Genomic DNA, 13191 nt, shown 5'->3' on the forward strand with positions numbered 1-13191 from the left:
AGATAAGTGTATTTTAATTTCCCCCCTTCTAGGACTTTTATTTACCTGGGGAAGGAGCTTTGTGGGGGAGGGTGCTAACCAGTTAGCAGAACAGCATGTCTTTTATCCTCACATATCTTATTTCGGCCGACACAACAGCCATGCTTCATGGGGAGGGCAGAGCTGGGTACAGCACCTTTGCCATCAGACATCCTTGGACTCTGTTGCTGGCTGTTTTTTTGTTTTATTTTGTTTTTTGTTTTTTTTAAAGATTTATTTATTTTTCAGAGAGGGAGAGCACAAGAAAAGGGAACAGCAGGCAGAGGGAGAAGCAGGCTCCCTTCTGAGCAAGGAGCCTGATGTGGAACTAGATCCCAGGACAGTGGGATCATGACCCAAGCCAAAGGCAGACGCTTAACCAACTGAGCCACACAGGCATCCCTGTTGTTGCCTGATTTAAGTGAACCAGAGAAAGAGCCCTTTGCAGCATGACAGAGCCCCAAAGGCTCTGGAATTTACCTCTATTTCAGTAATGCTGAACGTTTTTTAGCATTAGAAAGTGAAATAAGTCAAGCAGAGAGAGTCATTATCATATGGATTCACTTACTTGTGGAGCATTTAAGGAATAACATGGAGGACATTAGGAGAAGGAAAGGAAAAGTGAATTGGGGGAAATCGAAGTGGGAGACGAACCATGAGAGACTGTGGACTCTGAGAAACAAACTGAAGGTTTTGGAGGGGACGGGGATGGGGAGTTGGGTGAGCTTGGTGGTGGGTATTATGGAGGGCACCTTTGCATGGAGCACTGGGTGTGGTGCATAAACAATGAATCTTGGAACACTGAACAGATAAAATAAAATCAAATAAAATAAAACAAACTGTTAAAACATTTGAATTAGTTTGACTACACTTCATTACATTTCAAATAGACAGATATTTTTTGAACTTGATTGCTAAAGATTCTAAAATCCATGTCTTATATTGTTAGGTTTTAACTAGTCAGGAATATTCTATGTAACCAGTGATATGAATTTGGTTTAGGATGTAATGTTTAGCCTTTTTAACTCCTTACTCTTGCTATCTTAAACTCGTTGCTGTATTTAATGGCATACTTGCCAAGATACTTAACATGTAAAAAAACAAAAATAAAAACTAAAAAACCCCACCAGGCTTTTGGGGTACCTGGGTGGATCAGTCATTAAGCATCTGCCTTCAGCTCAGATCATGATCCTAGGGTCCTGGGATTGAGTCCCACATTGAGCTCCCTGCTCGGTGGGGAGTCTGCTTCTCCCTCTGCCCCTCCCCCTGCTTGTGTGTTCTCTCTCTCTCTAAGTAGATAAAACCTTTTAAAAAAACAGGTTGTTTTTTTTTAAACAGCATATTGAAGCTGTGACCTACCATAAACAAGTTGAGTGGCAGTCCTAGTATGCTATGCCTTGTTACAAAAAGCTACTGCTAGAATATTAGTAAACACAACATTTTAAAAAGTTGTCTTTCTATATTCATAACAAATTATGACAAGCAAGAATTACATTAAGCTCTTCCTGCGTCATATTTTACTAAAATTTTGTACATCATATCTCCTGCTGAATTGTTTACTAGTAATGTTAAATGGAACTGATAAATCATTTTTACTTTATATTTTTATATAATCAGGTAACATGAAATATAACTTGATGTACAATTTTGCCTGTTACAGAGGGCATGCTAATTATAGTGTATACACACAAAATATTTTGGCTTGACAATAAGCTAAATAAATAATTATTTCACTTTAAAAGAAAAGGGCTGTGATCCTTATTGAGTTGATTTAGTGTAAGATGTGAGGATTAGGCTGAAGTTCATTTATTTGTTGATGGTTGTCTACTTGTTCGAGCACTACTTATTTGAAAGGCTATCTTTCTTCCATTGAATTAATTGTCTTTTTTCCTTCATCAAAAGTCAGTTGGACACATTTATGTGGTTCTGTTTCAGGGTTCTGTATTCTATTCCTTGATCTGTGTCTACCCCTCCACCAATAACCACAAAGTCTTGATTGCTATAGCTGAACAGTAAGCTTCAACATTGTGGACAGTGATTCTTCCCACAATATTCCATTTTTTCACACCTGTTACAGCTATTCTAGAATCTCTGCCTTTTTGTATAAATTTTAGAATAAGCTGTTTATAGCTACAAAGAAAAATCTTGCTGTCATATTTAAAATTTTTTATAATTGGGGTCGCCTGGATGGCTCAGTCAGTTAAGTGCCTGCCTTCGGCTGAGGTCATGATCCCAGGGTCCTGGGATTGAGTCCTGCCTTGGGCTCCTTGCTCAGTGGGGAGCCTGCTTCTCCCTCTGCCTGTTCTCCCCCTGCTTGCATACATGCTCTTTCTGACAAATGGATAAATAAAATCTTAAAAAATTAAAGTTTTTTATAATTGGGTTAAAAATATTTAAGATAAAATTTACTGTTTTAAGCATTTTTAAGTGTATGATTCAGTACTCTCAAGAACAGATGCTGCAAAGATTAGAGGATAGTGTGAATACCTTTGTGTTGATACATCTGAAAAAATGAAATAAATTAATGCCTAGAAAAAATTATTTTAAATGACTGAAACAGAAAATCCAAAATATCCTACAACTTTTAAAGAAGTTGAATGAACAGCTAAAAAAAAAAAATTTCTACAAACAAATACTAACGATTTTACAAGGGAGATTCTTTTTTTTTTTAAATACTTTTTTTTTAAAGATTTATTTATTTACTTATTTGACAGACAGAAATCACAAGTAGGCAGAGAGGCAGGCAGAGAGAGAGAGGAGGAAGCAGGCTCCCCATTGAGCAGAGAGCCTGATGTGGGGTTTGATCCCAGGACCCTGGGATCATGACCTGAGCTGAAGGCAGAGGCTTTAACCAACCCACTGAGCCACCCAGGCATCCCTATAAGGGAGATTCTAATCTTATATAATCTCTTCCAGAAATGAGAAGAAAACTCCTCAATTTATAATTATTAATTATTAAAGGTTAGTATAACCTTGATATAAAAACAGAACAAGGACAGCAAAAGAAAACTGGAACAGTGGTATCATTCACTGAGAAAGGAAGCATGGGGTTTGGGGCTAAGGTCACAAGAACGACTACGTGCCGATGGCAGGAGCTCGTGATTGTCCAGTTGGAGATGTCTAGGCAGCAACTGAGAATACTGGTGTGGAGCGCAAGCAGAAGCTGGGCTGGAGACGAACTGAGAATCACCAGTACAGAAAGAGCACCAGAAATCCTATACGTGGGATGGAATTACCCAGGAAACTGTGTGGGATGAAGACAAAGGAGAACCAACGTCTGATTCCCAGATAATCTCAATGTTTAAGGAAGGAGATTCCCTCAAGAGCCTGGCCAGAGAGTCAGGGAAAGAAGGACCAGGAAGGCAAGAAAGACGGTGACTCCAATGACTCAGTGAGAAGGAGAGGGGACTGGAGAATTGGTTGGGTGACTGGCTTCTGCTTAGACAGGACAGTTTTCAGGATGTGGTGAGGAAAGGAGGCACAGCTGCAGGCTGAGGGTGAGTGGGTAAGAGGAAGCACAAACAGGGAGCCAATACCAGAGAACGCCGACTGAGGAAAGAAGCAGACAGTGTGTAAGATCAAAGGGAAAGCAGACTAGAGGATGAACACATGGGTGACCAGCTAGACAGAGAAAGGGAAGCAGTTGGTGAGAAAAAATCACAATACAGAGCCTATCCCCACATTCCAGGAACAGAAAGATTCTTCTTTAGTCACAGTCCCAAGGCATGAACACAAAATCACCAGGACTTGGTTTCAAACTTATCCTAACTGATCAGTGACGCCTTGTTTCTGAGAGTCAGCAGACGGCCACAGACCAGGCCCATGACCATGCTTCCGTGGCTAACACTGGCCTCGTCCCTGAAATTCACCCCGCCCTGGATTCCATTTTCACCCCAAAGAGAGGGGGTAAAAGCGAAAAGTACTGAGGCAAGGCCTGGAGGACACAGCAGCAAATGACAAAGAGTAGAAATGGGGCCATGGGTCTTGGATAAGAAAGTCCACCGAAACCCTGAGAAGTGAGAAAAGGCTCGAGGTTGATAACATCAGTGGCAGCAGCAGGTAACACGCCTTCAGGTCATGCACACAAAACCCCTGTCATGTGGAGAGCTACGTGATCTGTGGAGGAGAGGCCAGGACTCACACAGGCCCGTGCTCTCCCACGCAACCCGATGCTGCCGCCCACTCCACCCCAATCTATCTTCTTTAAACTCTGACAGCAGTTGTGGCATCCTTCCATAGGACACTTCCACACTCTGGCTCTCACTGGTTTTCAGTGTGTTTCATTTATCCCTACTTGACTCATTCCAGAACCGAAGCTCTGCAGACTTTTACATGGGAAGTGCTCAGTGAAGAAATGAATACAGCTGTAATTACCAAACTTGGAACATGCCAACTGGCTTTCAGAAGGGCTTATCGTTCTCTTTCTTAAGTGATTTAAGCCATCCCCACCACCGCTTTCCCTACGGTGGTCATGTGCTCAGTACTCCTTTGCCATAGGCTACAAAGGCAAAACAGTATCGTACACCCCATTTACCTCAAGTTTCAAATTAGAGGATTTAGTCTCCACTGAAAAGTTTTCACTGTCTGCAGGTTGAGACCAAAAAACACTTCTTACCTGAATTTTGATGGGCCAGGTGAAATTACTGACATAAACGAAGAAAGTGATATTTGGGTGGTTGCGAAAATCAAACTTCTCATTAGAGAAGCTATCTTTGTACTCCTTAATGTTGGTTTTTGAAACAACAGGCATCTCTTCTCCAGCCTGGGTTCCGGCTGTCAGGAAGAAAAGAAAGAAATACAAGGGTCTATGTTTTTGGACAGAATCTGCCCTCATTAATAATGACAACAGTCAGCATTTACTCAACACTTACTACGTTCCAGGAATAGCCTCTAAGAGCACAATCTCATCTAATTCTAACAATTTTCATTATTCTCATTTACAGATCAGGAAACTGAGGCTCAGAGAAATTAAGTAACTTGGTTCAGGTCACATAGCCGAGAAAGAAGCAGAGTTGAGATTTGCAGTGGGAAGGCTGATACGCAAGGCTGTGCCCTTAACCAGAATAGTTCCTCCAGGAGTCTCTGCGGCTCCTCTCCACTTAAACAACCAGACACCTAGCTGTGAACATACAGATACCACTAGAATCCTATCAACAATGACTTTCATTCTGCCTGTAGCACTTCAACTACTTTGCATTACCCTTTTAGACCTGCTTGTCAGTGCTCCCCATCCCCCACACCAGGAACACTGATTCACCTCTCATTTCCTAACAAGCAATGACCTCATGTCTCAACAGCAGCCGGGAACAAGGAGCTCTAGAGGGCCACCCAGTCTCTTCTGCTATCAGCTGTAACTGTATTGAAATTCCCCCCAATCTGGTATAAACTCATCCTATTCCCAAACAGTCCTTCAACGTTCCATACTCTCCCTCTGGAATCCTGGTGTCTATAAAGATTTGTAAAATAGATTTTTAGCATGTCTGCATTAAATACTGTGACTAGAGCCCAGAATGATCATCACCTCATTGAGACAATCATTGAAAAGCATTCACGTGCTCAGAGATGTTGTCCTTCTCCCAATGTTCTGATAATTCTTCTTAAAAGTATCGCCTCACTGCAAGTTTCTGAACTTTTTCTGAATTCCATACAATCTTTTAAGACATGGTAAACATAAGATATGCAAAGGTAATGTTTAATTTTGCTTCAGTCTAACTGGCTGTGTTCTGACCAAACACGAGCACTGAAAGAGCAACGAGAAGGAAGCGTGGTTACCATCCGGTGAGAACCTGCTGTGTTTCAAGCACTACACAGACTAATTCCTTTATTGTCTCATTTCCGTTTCACCAGGCTGTGCACGGCTTGGTGTTTTTATCATCCCTTGTATCCACGAGCAAACTGGCTCAGAAAGCCTAACCTCCCCAATTGCACAGTGCACCAGAGTTGGTAACGGGCAGAGTTCAAACCCACATCTGTCGAGCTACGTTCAGAAGCACTCCATCAGGCCCGTCTGTCCCTACCTCAGTAGATCTTCTGCCCAGATCGTCTTTAGTGAATCGTAGCAAGATGGACAAGAGAGCAAACAGTATGCTCTTAGAGCTTGATTTAATTCCCAAAGTATACTTCCTTGTACCTACCAAGATCTCATTTTGTCTTAAATAGTTCCATTTCTCACTTCTGAGGCCTGGCTGGGGATGACGAGGAGAAGGCCAGAGCGGTGGCTGCAGCAGGGCTGGGATAGCTGGGCACAGGGTGGGGGCTGAGTAAACACTCAGCCTGTCCCCACAGGAGGCAAGGGAATGTATAACCTGATGTCATTGACACATTTTTAGGAGATAAGTACTGCTGTCTGCTCTTTGTGACAAATAACCCTAAGGTCCAGAGAGGGTTTCAGACACCTGTTTGAGCCTCCCAGGTCACAAGAGGCAAAGGTGGGTTTCAAACCCATCTGTCTGGCTCCAGAGCCCCATTTCTCAACAATTACACGCATTTCTCAATCTACTACCAATCTACTCCACTCGGAAGGTCTTCTCTAGGTATGTCTTTACCTGAGAAGCTGGCAGCCCAGGTGATGTTGAGGTTAAAGTTTTTGGAGGCATTGATGAACATGTCCAAATCCCTGTTTTGCTGATAAGCAGTGCAAATAGTTAGAAAAGTAATTACAACAGTTTCCAGATTTTAAAATAAAGACGTAATTAAATTTTACTACTCTTGATTTTAACTACAAAACAGATATTTTACAGTGTCTTAAAAGGAACTCATGCTTATGTCAGTAACAATTCTACCCAATATAAGCAATATATCCCAAGTAAATTTCATTTCTCTCTCATAAACATGCATGTGATTTAATGCTTTATCAAATGCCTAACTCCATAAGAAAGTAGGTTTTAGAAAGCCCCTGACCAGAGAACAATGACTTAAATTCTATGACCTATGTTAGGGGAATCAGCTTCCTAAGGATCCTCTGGGAAAATTAAAGATACCACAATTTGAAGAGCTTGTCTAATTTATTTTGATTCTTGGTTTTAATGACTGAGAAAGACATCTCTGAGAAATGCATTGAGCCAACAGGTTGAAGTGCACTATTGGCTACACTAGGTAAATTGTAATATGAATTTTCAGTTTTCACTGAAACTTGACTAATAAATCTTTCTTGTCTTCAAAGAATTATTTTTGCAAGTGAATCAGATGTTGTATTTTTATATTTTACAAATGGATCCAATCCTGCTGGAATTCTTTTTCTTCAAAGGCAGGAAAACAAGTCAGAACAGTAAGATTTTTAAGGGTGTTGTTTTGATGGTAATTACAGCACAAAACCTTAACAATGGATACATTTCCAAATAGCCATTTTCAAAATGTGATCTCCAAACCAGGAGTTTCTCTCCCAAAGCAGTTAGTTACCTTCTTGCTTATTGATATAACCTCACCTTCCTCTTACAGGGACAGCTCAAGTGTTTATTTTTAATATTTTGTGGAAGAATACTATTAACAATTAATAGTAGATCCCTTCCAAAGAAAGGATCAACAAACTTGAAATCCTAGTCCTTTTATAAAAGACAGAACATACACTTTAGATAACTCCATTAAATATTCTGTCAAGACAAACCATAAGTGACTCTCAATCTCACAAAACAAACTGAGGGTTGATGGGGGGAGGGGGCTGGGAGGCGGGGTGGAGTTATGGACATTGGGGAGGGTATGCGCTATGGTGAGTGCTGTGAAGTGTGTAAACCTGGTGATTCACAGACGTGTACCCCTGGGGATAAAAATATATGTTTATAAAAAATAAATAAATAAATAAATAAATAAATAAATAAATAAATATTCTGTCATAAGATAAATAAGGAACTCCAGAGAGGTCAAAAGATTTTCATGGTCACTCACCTCATTAAGAAGTATTACCAAGAGTCTATTATGTTTATTCAAAAAAGAGTTAACAACATCAATTACATCCTGCAAGACTGAGTACTTCAACCAGTTGCTTATGAATAAGATATTAAATAAATTTCATGTGTGGTACTTTTGCCATAATTTTATTCTAAACTCTCTTTTATTAATTCCAGTCAACAGAGCCATTCAAATGATATGATATATAGTGTGTCAATATAATATTTTCATTTAAGGTCATCTATTATTTTTATTTAAAAAGAAAGTCACACTCTAGTACATTTCTTCTTAATTTTATCATTAAAATGGAATATAAAAAACAAATCTTACTTCCATGTGATTGTAAACATCCCACACTCTGGATTTTGTTCTACTACTAATTTATTTTTTAGATTTAGCAATGTTTGTTAACAATAACATTTGTTAACAAAGGAACACAACCTGGCTTACTGTCATATTATTTTCCAAGTATTTTTCATCATGTTTATGATGACAGGAATTTTGTAATGTTAAGTGGCTTTGTGTTATGTTGATGAGAAATAAACCTTCAAGGAAGTTCCTAAATAATTTATCAAGTTTAGTAAAATTTCATTATGTACTGGAGTGGCCATTGAATGACTTTTTATTTTATCAAAGATTTCGTATAGGTGTGTCTTCATGTTCTAGACACTTCACTTTTATTTGTCATGTTATGTTGGGTCCCTTCTACCACCAGGCAGTACCTTATGTCAGGCTGGTGGTCATCATTAATGAAAGTAGATATAAACCCACATTTCAAACAGTTGTCCTACTAACTCCAATTGTTTCTGGTTAACTTCTTGTTGGACCTGGCTATACCTTCAATGTTTTTACCTCCCAGTAAGGCCAACAACTTCCTATAGGCACAGAAGAATCTCCTCTGTGGGCTCCCAGGCATCACTGGCATTAACTTCAATCTGCAGTTTCTTTGCAGGTACTTGTTAAGCCTCTGGTCCATTCTGAGAGAGTAAATCTGGGCCCTGCCATGTGCCCCTCTGATTAGGGGCATCCCCCTGCAGTCCTCTCTCCTTTTCTGTGGGGGCTGTGACGAGCTGATGGGCAAACCAAGTTTATGTGTAGAGTCAGTCAGTCTGGGTGTCAGATCCTGGTAAACGTGAACAACAGCATTCTTACCTTTGAGGTGGAGAGGAGATAAAGGGTAGCCTCTAACACTTCTTTCCTGAACCTCTAAACAGTTCTGTGTACTCCACTCTGGAGATCACTGCTAATGTTTCTACCCATAAATATCAAGAAAAAGATGCACATGAATTCAAAACAAAGCAAGAAAACTTTAAAAATCTTACTTCATCAGGGGTAGCCACAAAATTGATGGCTGTGTAATAGCGGTCATCTTCCTGGGATAGGCTAAAGGTGAACTGATAGTCAATGAGAAGAGTATCTACGGAAAGAAAGAAATGTGTATTTAAAAATGAAAACAAAACAGAATAGGTCTCTAGACATACAGATTGATTTCCTTACAAATATTCAATAGCCAGGAAACACTTTTAGCTCACTTACACCTGGGGAGTGGAAAGCTTTCCAAAGGCAGTCAAGTGGGCAGCATCATTTTATTTGGACTAACCTATCAAACTCTTCTTACATCAAGATGCCAGTTAAGACTTTCAGCTCCAATCTAACTCACCTACAAATATTAATTGTACCTCTATAACACATTAGGTTTTGCTTAAGGATACAAAGTTACAAATCAATGGTAAAGAAGAAACCAAGACCCCATGGAAAAATGGTTGATCCCAGGTCTATAGCAAGGAATATGAGCCTTGATTATCTTGTTCTCAAAAGCAACAAAGCATTCAAAGACTAAAGTGATGTAGCAAAAGAAAATAGCTTTAAAGAGAGCCTATTGGACAAAGATGGTATAATTTTTTTTCAGTATAAAAAAGGTGGTTTTATTCAAGCACAGGAATAGGACCTTTAAGCAGAAAGAGCTGCCTAAAGATGGTATAATTTAATTCTAAAAAGTCCACTGTAAAACTTGACAATGTGACTTAAAAATGGGACAGAGGAGTTGAATAGATATTTCTCCCAAGAAGATACACAAATGGCCAGTAAGCACACGAAAAGATGCTCAACATCATTAATCATTAGGAAAATACAAATCAGTTAAAAAACCACAATGAGATACCACCTCATGCATGGTGGGATGGCTACTATCAAATAAACAGAAGATAATAAGTGTTGGTGGGCAAGTGGAGAAACCGGAAACCTTGTGCACTGCTAGTAGGAACGTGAAATGGTGCGACTAATGTGGAAAACAGTAAGGTAGTTTCTCAAAAAATTAAATAGAGAATTATCAAATGATCCAGTAATTCTACTTTGCAGTACATACCCAAAGAACTGAAAAAGATACTTGTACACCGTGGTCATAGCAGCCAAACCTCATAGCTATTAGCCACAATAGCTAAAAGACGGAAGCAACCCTACGGTCCATCAGTGGAATATTCAAAGGAAGGAAAGGAAGGAAGGAAACTCTGACATACACTACAACCTGGAACAACCTTGAAGACACGATGACAAATGAAATAAGCCAGTTACAAAAGACCTGTACTAAATGACAGTACTTACATGAGGTACCTAGAGTAGTCAACATTATAGAAACAGAAAACAGAATGGTGACTGCCAGGGGCTAGGGGAAGAGGGAAATGGAGAGCTGTTGGTAAGTTTATTTTTAACTATTTAAGAAACTGCCAAGTGGTTCTGCCAAAATGCCTACACCATTTTATATTTCCACAAAGACGGATGAAGGTCGTACATAAAGGTTCTAGTTTCCCATATCATTGCTAAAACCTGGTATTTGCTTTCGGCTTTATTTTTTCAAGATAGATAAATTACAGTGTACCAGATTACAAAAAATTAACTGATATAGTGGAGCACCTGATGGCTGGGTGGCTCAGCTGGTTAAGTGTCTGACTCTTGGTTTTAACTTGTGATCTCAGCATCATGAGACTGAGCCCTCCCTTGGGCTCAGTGGCTTCTCCCTCTCCCTCTGCTCCCCCTGGCTATCTCTCTCTCACTCTCTCTAAAATAAATAAATAAATCTTGGAAAAAAAAAAAAAAGAATTGTTTCTGGGGGCACCTGGTGGCTCAGTCAGTTGAGTACCAACTCTTGATTTCAGCTCAGGTTGTGATCTCAGGTGGTGGGATCAAGTCCCACGTCCGGCTCCACACGCAGCACGGAGTCTGCTGGAGATTCTTTCTCTCCCTCTGCCCCTCCCCCTGCTCGTGCTCTCTCTCTAAATAAATAAAACCTAAAAAAAAAATGGTTTCTGACCTATATCCTGGATGTGCAATATGTTGACCCCAACCAGGTAATGGCAAATGAAATTAGGTTTCAAGAGAACATAAATGAGGAAAGCCAGAGGTATGTATTTCTGTAATCTCCCGTGATATCTGCTATGGACATATTAACATAAACCACAACCATAATTAACACAGCTTCAAATGGTGTTCCTATATGCATAAGTGTAACAGAATGGAAACACATCAAATTAGGACACACTTCCACGAAGGGCTATATTCTCATAGCACTTACCATTCTTAAACCACGTTAAAGTAAATAACTAAGTTTTATTGCACTACTATGCTTCTAGACAAATATGAATTGTGAAAACACTTACAATAACACGTTCCTTTGAGAGGGTTTCCCTGGTATCGATTTTCTACCTCACATCTAGGGGGATAAAAATAAAGATTATTTTCTATTGATGGTTAAAACAAAATCTACATTCATCTTAAAACCAAATCTACATTCATCTTAAAACCACACGGATCCTTTCCTATAAAACTACATTACAAAAAGTGTGAGTCATGATAATCACATTCTTCACGGTCACTCAGATCAGGCAGGCTGAGGAGTCTCTGTTCATGCTGAGTACCGACCACTCAGCACTTCACACCCTTCCAACTGACAAACATTTGCCAAAGCACAGGAGACAAATCCAAATGTAATAAATCTAGATCCTACTTATTTTCATGAAAAACACATTTCAACTTTTGTGTGTACTAAATATTCCTCTAAAAGTGAAGTTAAAACATTTTTCAAATATCCTTTTCTCACTTCCTTCCTGTTCTCCCTGGATAAAACTGAGCCATTCTTTAAAAATAAAAAAAGGCTAAATATCAAGAATCACTTTCACTTTTTTTTAAAAAGTCCTTGAACATGGTTCACCAGTCTGGAGAAAAAAATAAGTTCTACTAAAAAAGAATCATTACTTTCCCCCACAAATATTATCTGTGAACATCAGCAAAACGCAGTCTCCCACTTCACAAGGCCATTTATACTGGCAGGCCCAGGAGCTAAGAGCTATTAGGAAGATGGGGAAAGCTTGGGTCAAGCATTTTTGCTGGATAAATAATACACGATATTGTGTCCTTGGATCCAGGGTGATTCTTAGCACTTGCTTCTAACTAAAATCTCTTGAAAAGAAAGTCTTTCACTGGACCTATACTTCATTTCGTTACTGTATGCCTAATTGAGGGCACGAGTGATTAATTCTGCTCTATTATATGGTTCTGTTTAAAGGAACCTAGGTCCAAAAGCTAAACTTAATCTTTGATTAGACATTTCTTCATGTATTGGCTTTAAGGCATCATGAAACCAGTAAACGTGCCCAGTGGTGTCAATTGTAAAATGCAGACAGAGTAATTCCTTCCTTGAACATCACTATCAAAGTCACTGGTGACCTTACTACTAGTGTTTTTTGAGAAAAAGTTTGCCAGTGATGTATCTGCTTGTCTCAGCTTAATGTTGTGATACCACTATGACCTCTCTCTCAAGTCCCTTCTTGAGAGAATGAGTAAAGCTGGTACTTGTGTTTTATGAGGTTTCCTAGTGAGGCAAACCGGTATATATTCGTCGGGGAACAATCTCTTGTTCCAACTCACCAGGACACTAAAAACAATTATTGCTAGTACTGCTATCGATGGACAGGGAAACTGAGGTTCAGAGCAGTTAAGTGATTTGTCTCAAGAGTGCTCTGCTTCTTGGAGGCAGAGCCAGGGCTAAAATTCCATGTCTGTCTGACGCTATTGGCCTCCTCATGGATGGGAACCCCAGACTCTTCCCGGAAGATGTCTAGCAGACTTCACCAAGGAAAATGCTAGAAGAGGAGGGATGTGTTAAAGGCCAGGGGATCAGCTCCATCATCAGACAACCAAAATGCTAAATAAAACACTGTCCTGGAATACCAAGTCTTCCAGCTCTTTCTCGGGAAAGGGTACAATCTCCTGATGTGACAAAAATTGAACAGTGGT

At 39.7% G+C, this 13191-nt stretch overlaps 1 protein-coding gene across 3 annotated transcripts in view; it reads right to left on the bottom strand.

The window, feature by feature from the left end:
• ATRN (attractin) overlaps nt 1–13191 on the bottom strand; it is a 155171-nt gene that overhangs the window by 45237 nt on the left and 96743 nt on the right. For all 3 annotated transcript variants that reach the window (XM_047744160.1, XM_047744162.1, XM_047744161.1), the window contains exons 21-24: nt 11556–11608; nt 9225–9319; nt 6564–6642; nt 4634–4791 (exon numbers count right to left, since the gene is read on the bottom strand). In XM_047744160.1, coding sequence (XP_047600116.1) covers nt 4634–4791; nt 6564–6642; nt 9225–9319; nt 11556–11608 — 385 coding nt within the window. The remainder of the gene's footprint in view (nt 1–4633; nt 4792–6563; nt 6643–9224; nt 9320–11555; nt 11609–13191) is intronic.

The sequence above is a fragment of the Lutra lutra genome, chromosome 9 (genome assembly GCF_902655055.1).
Source record: "Lutra lutra chromosome 9, mLutLut1.2, whole genome shotgun sequence".
In the NCBI taxonomy this organism is placed as follows: domain Eukaryota; kingdom Metazoa; phylum Chordata; class Mammalia; order Carnivora; family Mustelidae; genus Lutra; species Lutra lutra.